The 18,771-nt window shown below is 37.9% G+C and overlaps 1 protein-coding gene across 3 annotated transcripts in view; it reads left to right on the top strand.

Moving 5' to 3' along the window:
* LOC143897200 (latrophilin Cirl) overlaps positions 1-18,771 on the top strand; it is a 470,740-nt gene that overhangs the window by 183,243 nt on the left and 268,726 nt on the right. For all 3 annotated transcript variants that reach the window (XM_077405633.1, XM_077405631.1, XM_077405632.1), the window contains one exon: positions 11,691-11,822. In XM_077405633.1, coding sequence (XP_077261759.1) covers positions 11,717-11,822 — 106 coding nt within the window. In that variant the 5' untranslated portion in view covers positions 11,691-11,716. The remainder of the gene's footprint in view (positions 1-11,690; positions 11,823-18,771) is intronic.

The following is an 18,771-nucleotide window of genomic DNA, read 5'->3' as shown; positions in this document are numbered from 1 at the left end:
AGCGGCGAACCGGAATCATTAGATGTAACAGGAAATATATAGACGGCGTCTCTCGAGCCGAGATTTATTGGCCTGGAAGTGGGAATTCCGCAGCTGCACTTGCCTATTTATTCTCGCCAAAACGGCCTGATCCGCAAGACTTATTTGTTTCGTGACGAACCCGACGCGATTTGAGCTTGATTTATACATGTGTATTTTGACAGGATTAAACCTTTGAGATGCAAGCGGTATATCGTGCTTCTCAAGTACGAAATTGAAAATTTTCAACTTATTCTTCTTGTTTCATTGTTCACGAAATGCAGCTAATTAATTATATATAGTTCACGCGACGCAAGCGGAAAGAAGATAGGAATAGATGTAGGAGCGTACTGACACACAGAGAAACAGGGGTAACGCAACATTTTATTTAACAGCCGAAATATAACAATACATGGATAAAGAAATGGCAAGAGTGTCCAGGATCGAATTCATTAAAGTTACATTTTTGTAATGACCAACGACTTTCCCGTAAGAAAGTTCCTGAATTTTTTATAACGCGCGAAGAATAAAGAATATGTCAAAGACGGGCCCTTGGCAACAGCGAGCGGAAACAACAGATCAATAGGCTTCGCGGAACTGTTGTGACTAAGTTTTTTCATGTATATATTGTTTGCGAGATAGCGGCTTGCGTTTGGTCCCGTCTTGATTGCGTTCGAAATCGACACGCATTTAAACATTGATTACCGAGGAGGCTTTGCCGAAGAAGCTCCGATAACGGCTCAAGTTCGTTATGATGATGTACAAACAGAATTGATAAGAAATGTCGCGGTGCCTGTGATGAGTCTAAGCGCTATTTGTGTAGCTATATATCATATATATATAATCTCGAATATAGTTTCAAAGTATAATAAAACCATTTGAATTATTCTAAATACTTTGGAACTTAAATGCAAAAATACAAATTTTGTACAACGGATTAAAGGAACTATATCTTTTTTTAGAGCACATATTTTTTAATTACTCATCGCAAGCGAAATAAGGTTGAGACCGATCGTTCATTAGAAACGTTCAGTTGATAACAAAAATGGGTTCAGTAACTGATATACATAAACCTGAGAAATAAACGATTGTTTGCGGTTGAATGATTTTGCGTTTATTTCTGATAAATAATTTCGGCGCGTTGTGGTGGAGAGAGAGAGAGAGAGAGAGAGAGAGAGAGAGAGAGAGAGAGAGAGAGAGAGAGAGAGAGAGAGAGAGAGAGAGAGAGAGAGAGAGAGAGAGAGAGAGAGAGAGAGAGAGAGAGAGAGGCAGCGGTGCGAGCCTTTCATCATAGAATTCGCTCGCGATGCGAGAGAGCTCATTACACACCGGACGATTTAATTTGGAGTTGAAACGCTGGTCTGCTGATATTAATATCAAACGATTATCTCGCTCGATTATTGTTATCGTCGTTGCGATTAGCGGGTGGATTTATGCGCGCGTATCCGCTCGTACAAGTTTAATAACGCCAGTTATTCCGCCCCGATATAACAAATATTCATTATATTATCAGAAACGATACTATAGTAAAGTAATTTCAGCTGCCCCAGATTCAACAAAGAGGTCTATACTAAAGCTTATATTCCCAATTTTTTAATTCCTTAATTATTTCTATGTAGTTTTGTTTAAAAAGTAAAAGTCCTAGGATAAACTTGAGTCAAATAAGAGTTTAAAGCATATCACAAAGATTAGAAGGACACTATTATATATAAAATCCAAAGGCGTTATTGAATTAGTAAAGTTTTAAATGCCAATGGAGAGAATTCTTTTTGTGCAACCGAAACTTTAAGTTGGAAATGCGAGGAAAATATAGGGATGGTTGGTTGGATTCAATCACGGCGATCGATTAAAACCATTCTCCCACGCAATCGCCTTAGTTAAACTCCCTCGAAAGAAATCCGTCTTTGCTTTAAAGCTTTCTTCTTGTTCTCTCTTTCTCGTTCTATGAAGCTATCATCCCTCTTTTTTTTTCTCTTGCGCGTTATTATCATCTTTGAGTCAAACGGGAGGGAGTGTGACAAAATAAGAGCAGAAATAAGAAAAGAGAAGCGAGCAGAAGGTAAATAAGGAGAAAATGATTCGAAGACGCGACGCCCTCTTAGGTTGACGTTTCTACAGGAAGCGTGAGAGGGACAAACGCGGATGTGACTTGGAGGTGGCTTAACTCGCGTTATTCTCGTTGCAGTCGAAGCAAATGACTATTATACTTGCGTCACTGGAGAGAGACACCTCCCTTCCTTTTCCTTTTCTATTTTCTTCTGTTTCCAACTATTAGAGTTTACATTGATTTCTATATTCCACTCTTTCTTTTTTTCTTTCTTATAATTGTCTATTCAAAAACCAACATGATAAGGATTTAAATAACTAAAATTAATAATAATAAGAGAAGTAACTATAAAATTAATTTAATTTTTTTAAATCTCTAAATACGAAACACGGCATGTGATGAAATTTAATTATAAAACAGACGTGTGATTAAAGATCAATTGATAATTAAGTAATATTAATTAAGTAATATGTGTTATTTAATTTTTATGTTTTATTTTTCTGAGCTATTTAAAAGTTTTATAATATATTTCAGCGGAGGAATTTAAAAATGTTCGATTCTGAAATAATAATTCGAAAAGGTGAATGAATAAATCGCATTTTATCTCGTTCTTTTTTCCTTCTATATTCTTCCAGATTTATCAGTGATATACCGCCCACCACCCTCGCGCATCATGTACGCCGTAATAACGAATAATGCGGGGCAGTTAGACGGGCCCCGACCCCGCTAGTCTTTAAGTGAAAAGTGAGCCCTCGTTTCGTGAAGCACACCCCTAAGCCGGGATCGTGCACGCGGAACACGCAGTGGGGATCAAGTCTTCCGAAGGGGGCGAATAATATAATCGTTACCCGCGGCGTTCGCGTAATTTTTCCTTTTATAGCATGGATCGCGATGCGTCTTCCCTCGGCGTCGATGACATCCGCTATTTGATAGCGATTTAGTCCCTTTTGTCGCGAATTGAAAATTGTTATTTTCATAAAATATTGTATATTTTCGCTGTGAGATGTTTTTTGGCTGTCGTAAATATATAGAGTTTATATTTCCAGGATAAGCATTGCAAATTTGTGCATAATATGCATATTATTGACCTTTTACATTTTTGAAAATATTGTTACAAGAAAATTACACTTTTAAATTTTCATTGTTTTCGATTTTCCCGAAAGTGATAATGCTAAAATTTGAAATAATAAATAATCATATAAAATATATATATATATATGTATGAACTACATACTTTTAAGTCATTCGATCTGTATATTTAATTCTAGCTAATTGAAAACAATTTATTTTTTATCATAAAGTTTTTTTAAAATAATTTCCTTATATTTTTTATATTGCCTCACACGACGTAATGCTGCATCGCTTGCGATCCATATATATATGTATATATCATGTCGCTGATGATAAAATCGATGTTAGCAGGAAGACGGTTTATGTCTCAACACTTCAAGCGAAAGTATGTTACTTATTACTGGCTGACGTTTCTATCATGAGATATAAGCTAACTTGCTTATAACTCCATTACTTATTATACACTCGGTACTCTTGCGAGATCAATAAAGAGCTAAGAGCAGAGAGAAAAAAGCTATACTTGTGGTCGTATATCACTCATTCGATAACCTATGCACTTCATTACACTTAAGTGGATTGCGCGTCACATTCATGGTAAGATCACATTTATTATTAGTCGGGCACACAACATTGACAGCTCTAATTTTGTGTCTTTGCGAGACAAAATTATATTTGAAAATTATGTATTATTTTTTTGTCTATCTCTCAATCCTTTTTAATTTTTTTTATGATGTTATAACGTTTCATATTTTTAATAGTATAAAGACATACAGTTTTTGTTAAAGATATATACTGTAATACATACAGTGTACGTACATATATATATGTACATATGTTTATAAAGCACTATACTTACTCGTACATTGTTTTATGATAATTTGTACATGTCTTTCCTGAAAAATATATTACAGAATATCGAAGCAATTTTTATATGCCCTTTTGCATTACATAAATTAACGTTAATCGCTTCGTTAATGGAAGCTGTAACGCAAAAGAGTTGCAGAGCCTGCCCGCAGGCATCCGTGTCGTCCACTATCTTTTGGCAGCCGCGTTCCTTCGTCCACCTTCTTCCTTAAGGCCAGGCCGATGGCTGCCCGGCCTCCCGGTTCCTTTGAAATTATAGGCGCTTTACGGTACTTGCTCATAATTATTTTATGCTTCGCCGAAGCACCGACTCCAGAACGAAGCTCGACCTCCGCTTTGCACGAAATATACCGTGGAGGTTATTTACACGGTAAATACGCGCCTCGCGAATGAATCAAGACTAATTTGACAGTTTTCTAATTTTGCTCCGCTCGTCTTGGAAGAGATGCCTACTTTTTTGCGCGATTTTAATTTGAACTCCTTGTGTCCGAAGTTTAATGGAGAATGAAATACTGTCCTTGTCCGTTATCGTCAATTCGCGTTATAGGTAAATAAAAGAGTCACGGTCGGTCTCGCTCCGCGTGTACTTGGCGCAAGTCGACACTACCGCGCGTGTCTCTTGATTTCTATGAATTAAATTTATTCCACTGATTTTTTGTTTTTTGACTTTCAATAAACGACGTTGTATTTGTATGATATATTGATATCAAGTTCCAAATGATTCATTTGTAATTATTCGGTCGTATTATAACGAAACAAATTTTATTGCGGGTACGCAATAATGATTATTTAATTTTTATGTGTGTGTGTGATAATATATAAATATATTATAATTATTATAATAATTATTAATTTTATAATGATACAATAATGCATGGTAATTATCCGTTATATAATAATTCTACATGAGTTTGCTTCGACAAGTAATCGTCTTGAATTTTATGACATATATATTGCGGTGATGGCTCTTAAGTCGATTGAAAGCTCATGTTATACGCGTAACGCGGATATATATTCTATAGAACGCACGAAAGCAATAAAAGTCTTTGCCACATCACGTTTGATAAATTCATCTGTCACGCTTGAAATAACGTTTAATTTCAAATAGGTATTACAAGATTCTAGCAAGTGTCTCCGTTCCGAGAGTCGTTCTCAAAGTCGAAGATATCGAATTTGCATTTTTTGCATTTGCATTTTCTTTTCTTCGTAGTCCGTGGGTAACGAATTTGCATTTTCCAGACGAATCGTGGAAATTGCGTGATTCTCGCAGCGATGACTATATTTCGTCTTCGGTTCTGATATTACACATGCATGAAAATCTTATTGATGTAGATCAGTTATAACCTGGTTTTCTAATAATAAAATTTTTCCAAAGTAGGAATATATATTTATCCAAATTAATGTGAAACGGTTTTTACTGATTCGTTATTCTATCAATAACCAATTCTGTTCATTTATTTGAAAAACATTTTCTTGAACATCGATGTATGATCACTTTCACAATCAGCACTAATTATATAGTCGTTACTATAATACTTCACGATAAAGACAGTGTTTCCTCGTTATTATACATTTATATCGAGAACGCTTTGTATGAAACTAGATTGAAGCTATTCACATTAGCGACAAATATTGAATGTTTTTAAATTATACTAGATTTTTCAAAATCTATTCCCCTCTCCCCAAACTCACTCATTAATTAGGAGCACCTTTGATATTCTTTTTCCTCAAACTCTAACCTACATCTTCGAATTTTTTTTAAATAAAAAATAATAGATAATATTATAGATGCAAATTAGCATATTGTCAAATATTTCAAAAATGTAATCCCTTATATTAGTCTTTAAATTTTATTTTTGTTCGCGCCACGCGCGTTTTCACCCTCCGTTGACCCGCCATTATTAACTCTTTTTTATTTTCTTCCAATTTATTTTCTCTTTTCGAAATCATCAAAAAATTAGAAAAATTTTGGCACCGGTTTTAAGAAAATCAATTCATTAATGAAAAATTATCCATTAATAAAAAATTAAACTTATTCTCCAAAAATTAAAAAAATTTTAACACGACTTTTATTTTATAATATAATTTTTTAAGATTCGGTCAATTAATTCCCGAAAAATTAGAAAAATTTTGTAACCGGTTTCCAAAAAGATCGGTAACGAAAAATTATCTATAAAAATTATCCATAAAAAAAATTCAGCTTGATATCTCAAAATTTACGGAAATTGTAGCAGAAATCGGAAACCCCTTACAGCACTCCTCGGAAAATTCTACCCCTGTTTCATATATAATTCTTTGAGATTCGGTCAATTATTTCCCGAAAAATTGGAAAAATTAGAAAAACCGGTTTCCAGAAAATCGAAAATTTCGGTACCAGCTTCCAAAAAAATCGGTAACAAAAAATTATACACTTTACAGCACTCCCCGGAAAATTCTACCCCTGTTTCATATATAATTCTTTGAGATTCGGTCGATTATTTCCCGAAAAATTATAAAAATTGAAAAAATCGGTTTCCAGAAAATTGTTAACAAAAAATTATATACACTTTATGGCACTCTCCGGGAAATTCTACCCCTGTTTCATGTACCTTTGGTAAAAATTCGGTCCACTAACGAATGAGTAGTTCGCGGTTAGACAGACAGACATCCGGTACTTATATATATATAGATTCTTAATTCAGATTGGTTAATATATATATATATATATATATATATATATATATATATATATATTCCATAACTATTAATGCACTTATTCATAGGTACCTATACGAATTTTTAACCTAGCAAAAATAAAACATCAAGATCAAATTGAAAACTGTTTGGATATTATTCGGCTCCTATTCAGGTTACCAGAGTCTGATATCGGCTGCTGAAATTTTCAAAGCACTCTGTGTCAGTTTCACATTGCGTCGCGTCGCGTCGAGGATGTCTGCTCGCGATAAACTCTGGCAGAAGCAAGACAGAGACGAGGATAAAGCGCAAGAAAGGTCGAAGAGAAAGAGAGGGAGGGAGAAAGAAAGGGAGAGGGAGAGGAAGAGAGAGAGAGAGAGAGAGAGAGAGAGAGAGAGAGAGAGAGAGAGAGAGAGAGAGAGAGAGAGAGAGAAGTGCAGCGATATTCGAGTTGCACGGGGAAGCGACACGACGGAATTTCAGAAATTGCGCCCGACATTTTCGCATGCAGTATATGTGTATACATATATATAGCCAACCGAGCGACAGTTTTCTTCTGCTTATCCTCCACGATCTTCTTCTCTTCATCTTTGCATCTTTATCCATTTCTTGTACTCTTTCCTCCTTCCAAACTTTTGCGATTGAAACAGAGGGATGTATATACCGGTGAGATATTCGAAAATCGGCGATTCCGTTGAAGACATCTCGATATTACGATAGCGATTTTGAGTGAGTTAGCGTAAGACTGAACGCGTAAACCTTTACACTGCAAATTCAAGTGTGTTATTTTAACTGAGGCTCTTTTACTCATTTTTTGCCGTTTTAAATGACGTCATTTAACACGATTGAACGCATTAATACGATTAAACGTATATTAATTTATAACACTAACAAAACATATGTAACAACGAGTTTCAGTCAAATGTGTCATTTTTGAACGTTTATGCGTGTAGAAATAATATATAATCGTGAATTACGCAGAATTTTTAAATATTGGCACGTTTCAGATAATATTATATAATTTTCAGTTTAAATTATAGACAAAATATTCAGTTATTCACAATACTGATGTTTCAAGGATTAAAACGCCTTGCTTAGAGACTCTTGGAACGCCCGCGCCGTTCGCATCCTCGAACCAGATTCGCGGTGGATTTTCCGCGGAGAGAATTGCGAGTTAATTTCCCGTGCGGTCGCCTCCAGCCCATAACATCGGCTCGTTGTCGTCGTCAATTATTTTTAATTGCGCGCCGATCGGGGCTCCAGGCTTTGCATGCGCGGCGTGCATTAAAATGCGCTTGGGTGTAAAATTGAAACTTGCGAGGTCGCGGTCGCGGTACACTGCTATCTCCGTCGACGCGATAATGTGATTTTCAACAAATAATTTTGATTCTCTGCTTCTGCTCATTGTACATATAGCGCTCTCACAACCGCCCAATTCGTTCGTTGCGAGCATTATTTTGCGCGGAGGGTCATCAATGATGGACGAGTTCGTGCTTGAAATCATTGCGAAACGAGAGATTGCAGGGGATGGCCGGAGGGATAAAGAGGAGACGAGTGATTGGAAAGGGGAGAGGCGGCCGGCAGGTGCGTGGCTGTTCAATATTCATCGGCGAGAGGCGTCGAAATGATTTTAAGTGCCTGCAGAAATTGCCGCGGCACCGGCGTTTTCTGATAATCTGCATTATTTCGATCGCTTTGATCGCCGCTGCTTTAATAATATGTAGATTTATGTTTTCATCCGGACGGCAGTAACGGCGGCAACGGCAACGGCAACGGCGGTGGCGGCGGCGGCGGCGGCGGCGGCGCGTCACTTCTCCCGTTCTGACACAGTCCGACGGGATGTGGAAATTATTATTGAATTATTTATTACATTCTAATAAGTAGCGGCAGAACGCGTTCTTCGTTTACTGAAACTTTACGTGAAGAACAGTGTTAAATGTAAAATAAATTCCATCGTTATAATAACGTTCGTCAGGGTGTTGGTAATGCGATTAAATCGTAAATGGTAGAAAATTACTTCCGTCATCTTATATCACTATATTTTAAGGATCCTAAAGTAATGCTAAAAGTACTGTGAAGTGCCATAAGCAGCATCTTCATTAAAGAAATTTAAGGAGATTTGGAAAGTCGTTAAAAGGATTATAAAAGATGGAAATTATATTTTGGGTCCGCTTTTGTAGTGGTTCTATTTCAAGTGAAATCTCTTATTCAACTCAGGAGTAAAATGTTTGGAATTTACTTACTGAAAATTAGGGAAATTTTTTTCGCAGCATTTATTCGGAAAAAACATTGAATTTGTATAATATCGAATATAATTCTCGGTCATGGAAATTTGATGTTTTTCAAAATTATCTCTTTCATGATAAAAAAGAAAAAGATATATATATATTCATGATAAAAAAGAAAAAAATATATATATTTTTTTAAATACATCTTGCATTTTCATATTTCGCGTATTTTGAGATCTTTAATAAAAAATATCACGACAAAAATGTAAAAATTTTAAAACAAGAACTCTAATTAAAAAATGACGATACGAAAATATTATATTCCAAAAATTAGCTATCTTTCAATACTTTTCAAAAGTATTTCACCAAGCAAGTCGTTTCAATAGGTATTTTATTCCAGAAAATAGTTTGCTTTCTTTTTATTTTTATCATATCTTTTTGGTGTACTATTTTTGGTGCCAACTACGCAACGACATGCACTTCGCTGCACTCGAAGGTATTCTTTTCCAGAGAACGATTCGAGAACTAAATGTGGCGATAGTTCGGCTCGATAAAAGCGGTTTCCAAGAACTTCCGAAGGTACACCGCGAAATACGTCGTTGAGAATTCCTCTTCCAAGCGCTCGATTACCGATCTGAAAAATCCGCGGCGGAATAGTATACTAAAGGCAAAAAAGAAAGAAGATATAGTCGCCAGGAGATTACTATACTCGCTCGATTGTGTCGAGCGCGTATGTACATCCTCTTCTGCTTCTAACTCTCTCTTTTCTCTCCCTTTCCTTTTTAATAAATGATCTTTCTCTCCTCGACCGCGCCGACCTCAGAGATGGGAATCGCGTTGTCATCGAGCTTATCGCGATTATCAGTGTGCGGCATATATCGGCACACGCATGCACATCGTCGTATGCAGTGTCGCCGGTACGTTGCAAGGAACGAAAGGGAGGGTAACATTGATGAAAGGAGAATAGCGCATCGCAGATTCTATTCGCGCGATGAACGCGCGGATACGAGGTTAGAGAAGATAGCATCGTCGGATTAATTATGCGTAATGCATGGGACGTACGCGAGGATGCGTTTGTACGTTGCACCAACGAGAGAAGGGTGGAGGGGACAGTCAGCGCATTCAATTATCGTCGTTACGCCGGGAGTTTACAGATGTTTCGACGATAATCGCGTTGCTATATGCGGCTTCCACGTTCATCGTATTAAGTGTTGAATGCCGGCGGCATCAAGAAGGAACGAGGAAGACGAAGCGAGAGGGTGAAAAGGAAACACGGGGAGAGAGGGAGCGGGATTTAATTAGACTCGTTGGAAAAATTAACGCGGTCCGCTCGAAACGAACTGGCAACACTCCAGATATCCCCGTGTCGCTGTTCTTCCGCGACCGCGAAAATGCACCGCTGCAATCCGGCCGATGCAATCTATACGGAGTGATCCGCCGTGATGCACGCGACAGTTGCGGCTCGATGAACTTCCCTTCTCGGTCATAATTGAGACGGTTACTCGTTGGCTCGCGATGTATACTTACTCCTACGAACTTAACGAATTTTATTTCAAGAGATTTTGACCAGGATTTTTTAATCTCGCATATAACATATGAGATATAAAATTTGTATTAAAGAGGTACTACTGAATTCTTTGTTCAATGTGTTGAATTACAAGAGGCATGTGGTGATATTACAATAAAAAATGTATTTTACCCAAGATTTAACACATTTGCGACGCCCGCGAAAATGCACAATTTTACGCGCAATCCACACGAGTCACCTGCTACCCCCCTTCGGCGGCGACATAACGCGATTCTTGTTCTTTTTCCTCGCAATTTTGCGTGGTCTTTTTTTTTTGTCGACAAGCTAGCTCGACGGGGCGCACGCGCGACGCCACAGGAAAAATCGAGCGAGCATCGCCGGTAAACACTATAAATCAGCTTAATCCGCGCGTGGAGCGAAGCGAAGGGGTTGGGGTGTATGTGCGTCCGCGTGAATGTAGGTTAACGAAGGCGAAAAAGGAAAACAATTTTGGTGTCAGCGTTTCGAAATTTGCAAACCACGCGAACACGACGCGATCCTATCGAATAAAAACAGCGTGCGTTGTAACGGGTGAAACAAGACGAATTAGAGTGGGTGCAGATCCCAAGAACTACAAGGCATACGCGTAACGTTTGAAAAAATAACAAAATATGAAATAATCAAAGGGTTTGTTTGGATTTCTCTGTCTCTTTCTCTCTCTACTAGTATGATAATTTAAATCTATAAAGAAATTCAACTTTTAATTTTTATAAAAGAATAAGAATGATTATTTGCATCATTGTCAGGAAATAATATCCGTTTTATATACACACGACATGCAAGTTTTATCGACTATACAATCTATAACCAAATACTTATCTATTCAGCATATATCTATCTATACTTTAATCTAATTTATGATGTGATGCACTGCATGTATCTTGGCTTGAATCTGCTCTCGTTGGTCGCAAACGTTGCGATTTCCACGTAATCGCGATCGTAAGTCGACGCGCGTTTCCGCGCAAAACAAAAAAATTAAAAAAAAAAAGAACATAAAATAAAAAGGGCGCAAGAATGGTCGTCCAGTAAAGTGTGCGATTTACGTAAACTCAATAATAACGCGGCGGCGTCCGGTCTTGACATACCGAACGTATGTGTTCTCGGAAATCGCGATGCACTCCGCGAGGTGAGCGTACAGTTGGCACGAAATGCAAGAGGACCCATCGGGGAGCAGCACGCCCCAGTGCGCACAGAGCGTGATCGTTTCTTTCTCTGCTTTCAGGCGTAGTCGGAGCTCGGAACCTCACGATGGAGTGCCGCAAGGGTCGACGGAAAGGAGGAGCTCCGATCCTCGGCAGTCTGCTACTTGCGTGGCTTTTAACCAACGGCTGCGCCGTCGTCGCGCGAAATATAGGTGAGTGCGAGAAAGTATTTACGATTTCGGTCCCGCGGTTCTTTGCCGCGGGTATAGCCCTCCATCCCGACAGCCCCCCTCTCGATCTTTGCGCCAATTAAGGGGCCAGCTACAACGCGCGCGCATATTTACGCGCGGCACATCCCGTAGAACCTTTCGCGAAGTCGCGACTCGCCGCAGGCAGAAGCCAGTTTTGTACCCCGCCTTCCACGTGTTTTCTTTAACTTCGCAGTGCAGAGCACATTTTAAATTGTCACACCGGTGAGCACAACCGTTGTGCAAGATTGTCCTGCCTGGCTGGTTTTACTTCGGAAAATTGTAATGGCGAATGAAATGTTTTTCAACAAATTCTTTGTTTGAAAGTAAACGTTCATTATGTACACATAAGCATATATATAATTTGAATAAGACATTAATTGATAAATAAGAAATTACTAATTATCAATTAATAAAAATCGAGAGTACGGTTATAAACTCTTTTTTTCACCGCAAAAGAAAAAATATAGAGATTGTGCACAAAGCGTTGGATTATTTTGCATCATTCATCAGGTGAATTATTCAAAATCTGATTTAAAAAATCTTTATTTGATCCGAGTCGTCTATTTCAATCGCATTTTTTAAAAACTTAATTATGTGTGACGTAACTTGCGCCGGACTCGAGCGTGTATATTCTCCTATAAATTTTAAACGGGGTACAAAAATCGCCCTCGAAGAGGTTAGTAACGAGGGTGGAAGTGGCTGTGACGTGTACGCGTAGGAACGGAAGATCGTTGTTGCCGTAAACCCCGGAAAACCCCGCGAGATGGATGGGAGGTTTGGGCCGGCATGTTAAGTCCGGGAACATACCATAGCACGCTCGTAGAATTAAACCGTTCTCGTGCTAATTGATTTAGGAGATCCCGTCGGCATATATGTGTGTAAGTGTATGTATGTGTGTGTGTTTTGCAATGCGGCACAGCTTCTTGGTAATCCCTCGGTAACAAGAATCTTTTATTTTTTTCTATAAGATACTTACAATTAGTCGATATTTTTCTCATAAATTGTGAGAAAATGTCATGTCCTATTCTTTATATCTTTTATTTTTTATATATTCGTAAACGATGATGAATACTTTAATGTGCGACGTATGTGTTTGAATACAGGTTGATTGATAAACGTTTTTAGCCTAGTTAATATCCATATACATATATATATATATATACAAATTAATCCTACAGTTTGAAATGTACTTTTGATGTAGACTGCGAAAAACGTATTTACTTTGAGGGAGCAGTAACGAATATTTTTTACAAAAGTAGCTTGAGTTTTGCTATTTTATTGGTGACAATAATTTCAAATGGATAGCACTTCTAAATTGCCCGATTTGTACATGAATTTCTTTGGCACGCATATATTCTTTATACTTTCAATCACGTCTGCATTTTATTTTGTGATTCTGTCACCACTTACGTGGTGCACACGCGTGAAAGTAAAAGTTGCTTGAATGGCTTTTCGGGGTTTGAGTATTTCCGTCGAAAAAAATTCCGCTCAGATGCCGACGGGGCGTCTACAAATTTCTCTCGGGACCATTTCCGCGCTCGCATATTAGCCCGCGACTGCGAGCCCAGCTGCAATCTCCGACGACGTGTAACTGATCGCGGAAGTTGAAGAAAAACCCGCATTGCCGAGCTACTTCAGCCGGCGCGGCCGAATGCGCGAGGGGTGTTATTTTCTGTTTATGAATCCAAGACTTTCCGACGAGAAAAAAAAATATCCGCGACGTTGTTCACGATGCGGTTAGGAAACTTATTGTTAGGTTTAATTTGAACCGTGGAACCAAATGAGTCTTTGGAATCGTACATTGAGCGTAAACGTATATAATTCTTTTTACGAATATTTTATCGAAGAAAGATTAAACTTTTTTTTTCAGCCAAATAAAATGACAAACGAAGTCGATACAATTAAAATATCGCAGTCGTTTCGGTAATTTTTAAGAATACTTGTCGATGCACCATAATTAATTAAAGACCCTTCGTACTCTTAATTAAGGCAATAAGGATGGTATCTTGGCCGGTGCGCGCAAATGAAAGAAGGTGAGGAAATGAAAGAAAGAGAAGAAGAAAGGGCTGGCTAGCGCCCGATATTAGGGTTATTAGAATGTAGCGATTGAACGCGAACATTAACGAGTATGGCGAAATCTCGAGAAGCAATTTCAGACCGACGTGTTCAAAGATGGGTTGCAGTTGAGACATATATTATAGGGATCAGAATCAGAAGGGGAAAGATCGATGAAGATCTGGCGGGAGAAAGACGACATTTTAAATTGTCTTCTCTATTCTTGTGCGATTATCGTACACTTCGGTGCACCCAATTCATGCAGCTATCATCGCAGTTGCGTTTTCAGTGTTCTGCCTTCAATCTTCCCTTTCTATATGTATATTCCCTTTGCAGATATAGACATATGTGCACGCACATGTGAATACATGCACATACGCGTGCAGGCACGCACGCTGGCACGTGAGAGAATTGCAATAACGGGTGATAGATAAGTCAGAATCGCTCGCGTTGTGTCGCCGAGACTCAGAAGAGGCTTTTGTGTGCTCTCAAAAGTAGATAGATAGTTAGGATGTCGGGGATTCGATACCGTACTCGACTGCATTTTCATTCGAAATCGCGGAGACGCGCGGTATACGAGTCGAGTGGCGGAGAATTGGCAGCGTTTATGTTGAATCAGGCTTCCACACTTGAGTGCGCATCTTTGGAAATAATTGCGATATGAGACGAGATGAGCACATCACAATAATACTATTCATCATCGGGTTAGTTTCTAATTATATATAACTGTAAAATATATTAAGACACATTTAATAATTGCAAAATAATAATATTTATTTTTATTAGAATGTTGCGCCGAATTATTGACTAACGATTGATAGATATTTGACGGATGCATGATGATTGACAAATAAATGTAAAATGAGCATGAAATGTAAAGAGATAAGGAGATAAATTAGTAAAATCAAAGTAAATTAAATGGCATGATATCGCATTGACAAGATCATATTAATTTTATCGCGAGAGAATATTGCAGAAGCCTTTAATATTGGAAGCTTGAGAGAAATAAAAACCGTCGGTAGAACTCACTCTTAATTACAAAAAATTAATTAAACATGTCTCAGGATGATTAATAATTGAAAAGTTCTCTTATATTTCACCATCCATTTCAGGAAATAAAGGCTGTCGTATTTTTTTTTGTAGTTTAAAATTGTTTAAAAGAAGTGCATACCTGATGTTTTTAATTTCCTTAAAAATTATAAATTTCATGAGAAGTTAGATGGCGTGTAAAATTCCTGTGTTTTTATTCTTCCGCATCTTTATTCGCCACGCCTTTCCTTTACATTTTAAGCCAAGTATACGCGCATCATTTCAGTTATTCAGCAATTAGCTTTTTACTACTGCTCCGCCCGTCATAAAACCGAAAATGATTCCTCTTAGCGAGCGTATAAATATGCCGGCTCTTCGAAAAATTACATAAAACCTCGATAGCCGCCACTTTGTAATCTATCCTGATGGCCGTCGTAAAACGTTAGTTAACGGTAGTAAGGATGATCTCGATCGGGCTGACCTCGCGAATAACGCGCGATAAAATTTGCAGTGGCCGCTATCGGCATCGAAGCGACGCCGAAAGACGTCGTTCACTTCTGGCCTGGCTATACACTCGTTCGCGACACTCGCTCTGCTAGAATTTTTACGAAGAACGGAATTTTCGGTCTTTACTGATCGAAAATAAAAACAATATGATCCCGTAATATTTGCAGCTGAACACTAATCGTTATATTTAGATTGGCTTTATCGATCAAATCGTTCATCAAATTGTAAGTAATATCGCTCGTAAATATATCGCCCGCGATACATCTGTATTATATATATGGGAGTATTCTGTGTATTGATACAATAGAAAGATAAACAATTTGATCCGCAAGAATAAATATTTTTTCGTTTAAAATGTTGAAATTTATTGGCTATTTAAAATTGCTTGTTTATTTTTTTTATAATAGAATTGATTAAAATTTGATGACCGTTAATTCTAAGATCTTTCAAGATTAATATTGTCACATTTATATCGTTTATAAATAAACAATGCCGCCTTATGATATTTTTCTCCAAATGCACTTTTTGGCTTCGATTGTTTCATATCATCATTCTATAGGATAAGATCTTAAAAGAACACATATATGTATTATTTTTAGATGAGTTTCAATATATATTCATTCAAGAATATTCATTACATAGAAGTTGTATTATATTTCACTTTTGGCCTAGTTTTTTGTCTCTCCTGGAACTTTGCTTGTTACATATAGGCGGTATTGTTTATTCATTGACGATACGTCGATTATAATTTATTGATAGAACTATATTCACGAATTTTCAATATCAATCATTTCACTTCGAGAAATGCTAAACGTTCAGTGTTATTGCTCGATGTAATTTGATAATTCACTATATATATTGTAAACAGTTGCCAGTTTGCTTTATATTTCCACTGACGTTGTGGATCATCACCTGAGACATACGCCGTGAAGAGATTTTCATCTCTTCTCCTCTTTCCTTGCTCTGCGACGATGAGGATTTATATGCGCGGTAAGGGGGAGGCGCTGCCGGGCAATTTACGGCCGCCACTTACATGGCGTGGCGCATTCTGGGTAATTAATATTTACGCCGGATAGATCGGTAATCCTATTATACACTCGGCACAACATCGAGATAATAAAAATTGTGAGCAACGCGTGATTACAGAGTGCGTCGCGTCCCCGAGGCGGGCCGAGTTTCTCTCCACGAGATAACATTTCTCGAGGAAAAATTCTCACGCTTCTCCAGCAACCTTCAAGTTTGCAACTATATATCTTTCGATATGCTAAAGAACGAAAGAAGTCTACGCGAAATGTGCCGAGATATTTGATATCGGGTGCAGTAAATAGCATATATTTGATTGCAGGAATAAACGTATTTTGTTCAAATATTATATTTATGTACATGTGAATGTATAATCTTGCGTGAATATATAATATGTTAAGACAAGAACGATAATCGTTTTTGTCATTAGTAAATAATAATTTGACGTAAAGGTAAGGGAAACAGAGATTAATTTAATTGCCGAAGTACGTTTCTGTATTAATATATAAGAATTTAATAATAATACGTATTCATTATTTTTTTTAAATTTTATAAAAAGATGAGCTAATGAGAGAAATGCGTATTTTGAATTGAAATAAATTTAATACAAGCTGCAAATAGTGCAAATTAATACCGCAATTAAATACTAATGGGATATCGATAATATTTAAAACACGTTTAGGAGAATTAAATGCATATTCTGTTATCAAAATATCGGAATACATCATAGCTTAATAAATACTATCATTAAATACTAATATGACATAGCAAAATCGAAATTGAAGAAAGCGCATCAAATAAACTGAAAATAGTCGAATAGATGACGTGACACGTCAATTTCGCTAACCAAATAATTAAATCAATAGCCGCAAACCATATTAATCCACGTCATATATATTAATAAAATTGTCATATATATATAATGAAATTGAGAGAAATGACAGAATCGGTGCAACGCATTTATAATATAGACAAGATACATATCTTTTTTCACCAAATTGGGATATCTGTCCTGGATTCGAATTGGAACATGTATGAATAATAAAAAATCGAGTACAATGTTATTTTTACCTTTTCTTGACAAGCCATTTTAACTCCGGTCGCTTCGAAGAATTCACGAGGGCGAAATTCACGGTGCGAGAGCGTCACTCACACTATATGCGCGTTTCCTTCCACTGTAAAGCTTTGTCAATGCGACGAATATATGGCGTCGGTGAGATAAGCAAAATAATTCCGACGTCCATTGTTGTTTCGACGGTCGTTCCGCTGGCGAACACAGTCTCCGGCTGCGGAACGGTGTTGTGCCAGCAAACGACCGGCCGCGGCAACTCTCGCAACCCCCTGCGCGCGTCCATTCCCGCGCGTCTCTGAATCGACGACCTCTCTTCGTCTACCTAATCCGGAGAGGACCCCGTGCGTGGCTCGTGACGGACTTCGGTGCCGAAGATTTGTGGCACATTGGCAACACGCGGCGGTCCCAATTTACTGAGCATTACCTCGCCTATCTCTTCACCTCGCATTTCCCTCCGCCCAACGTTATATAAGTATCCACCGTCGTCTCTTTCTTGCGTCTTGAGCCGTTTACTCGTTCTTTTTTCCGGCTCGTATATATCGACAGTTGCGCGATTTTCTCTACCTCTATTCCTTTGTTTTTTTTGTTGCTTTTTCGAACTCTAATTTTGCTATCTCTTTTATTCTTCTTTATTTTTATTCCTATATTTTTCGTTTCTTCCTTTCTCTTTTTTATTTGTTCTTTTTTTAGCATTTTAATATTTAGTTGGTTTTTTCTTACTTATATTATCATTTTTATTTTTTTTTCCTTTAAAATTTTGTCTCATCGTTTCTTTCTTTTTTTTCTCACTCTCAATTCCATTGCCATTGCATATTTATCTTCGTTTTATTCTTATTGCGTTTTTTTTCTGATACCACGTTTACAACGCACGTAGATCTCCCTTTGTTTTCTCCAACCAAAATTTGTCTATTATCCCTCGTTTTACAGGCTCGCTATGCACGTTCCTGAAACCAACGTGTACAAACGGCGGCAATCACCCTTCCGCGTTATTCCTTGTTCGTAACCGCCGCTACGTGACTAATCTGATTCCCACCCACGTGCAAACGCGGGCCCGTGTTTCACCCTCTCTTTCTCCTCTTGTCCTCGTCCTCGTCCTCTGTGCTTTAACCCTCTCGCACTGTTCCCGCCGAGTTCAATGAGTTTCACGCGAGCGGGCGCGTGGGCGCGACGCCACCCGTCTAAATTTAAACGAGCGACGCGCCAGTGACGCGATGATTCGATCGT

The sequence above is a fragment of the Temnothorax americanus genome, unplaced genomic scaffold, assembly GCF_048541705.1.
Source record: "Temnothorax americanus isolate GAGA-0224 unplaced genomic scaffold, ASM4854170v1 Scaffold2, whole genome shotgun sequence".
Lineage (NCBI taxonomy): Eukaryota > Metazoa > Arthropoda > Insecta > Hymenoptera > Formicidae > Temnothorax > Temnothorax americanus.
This window is presented reverse-complemented; position numbering and strand designations above follow the sequence as displayed.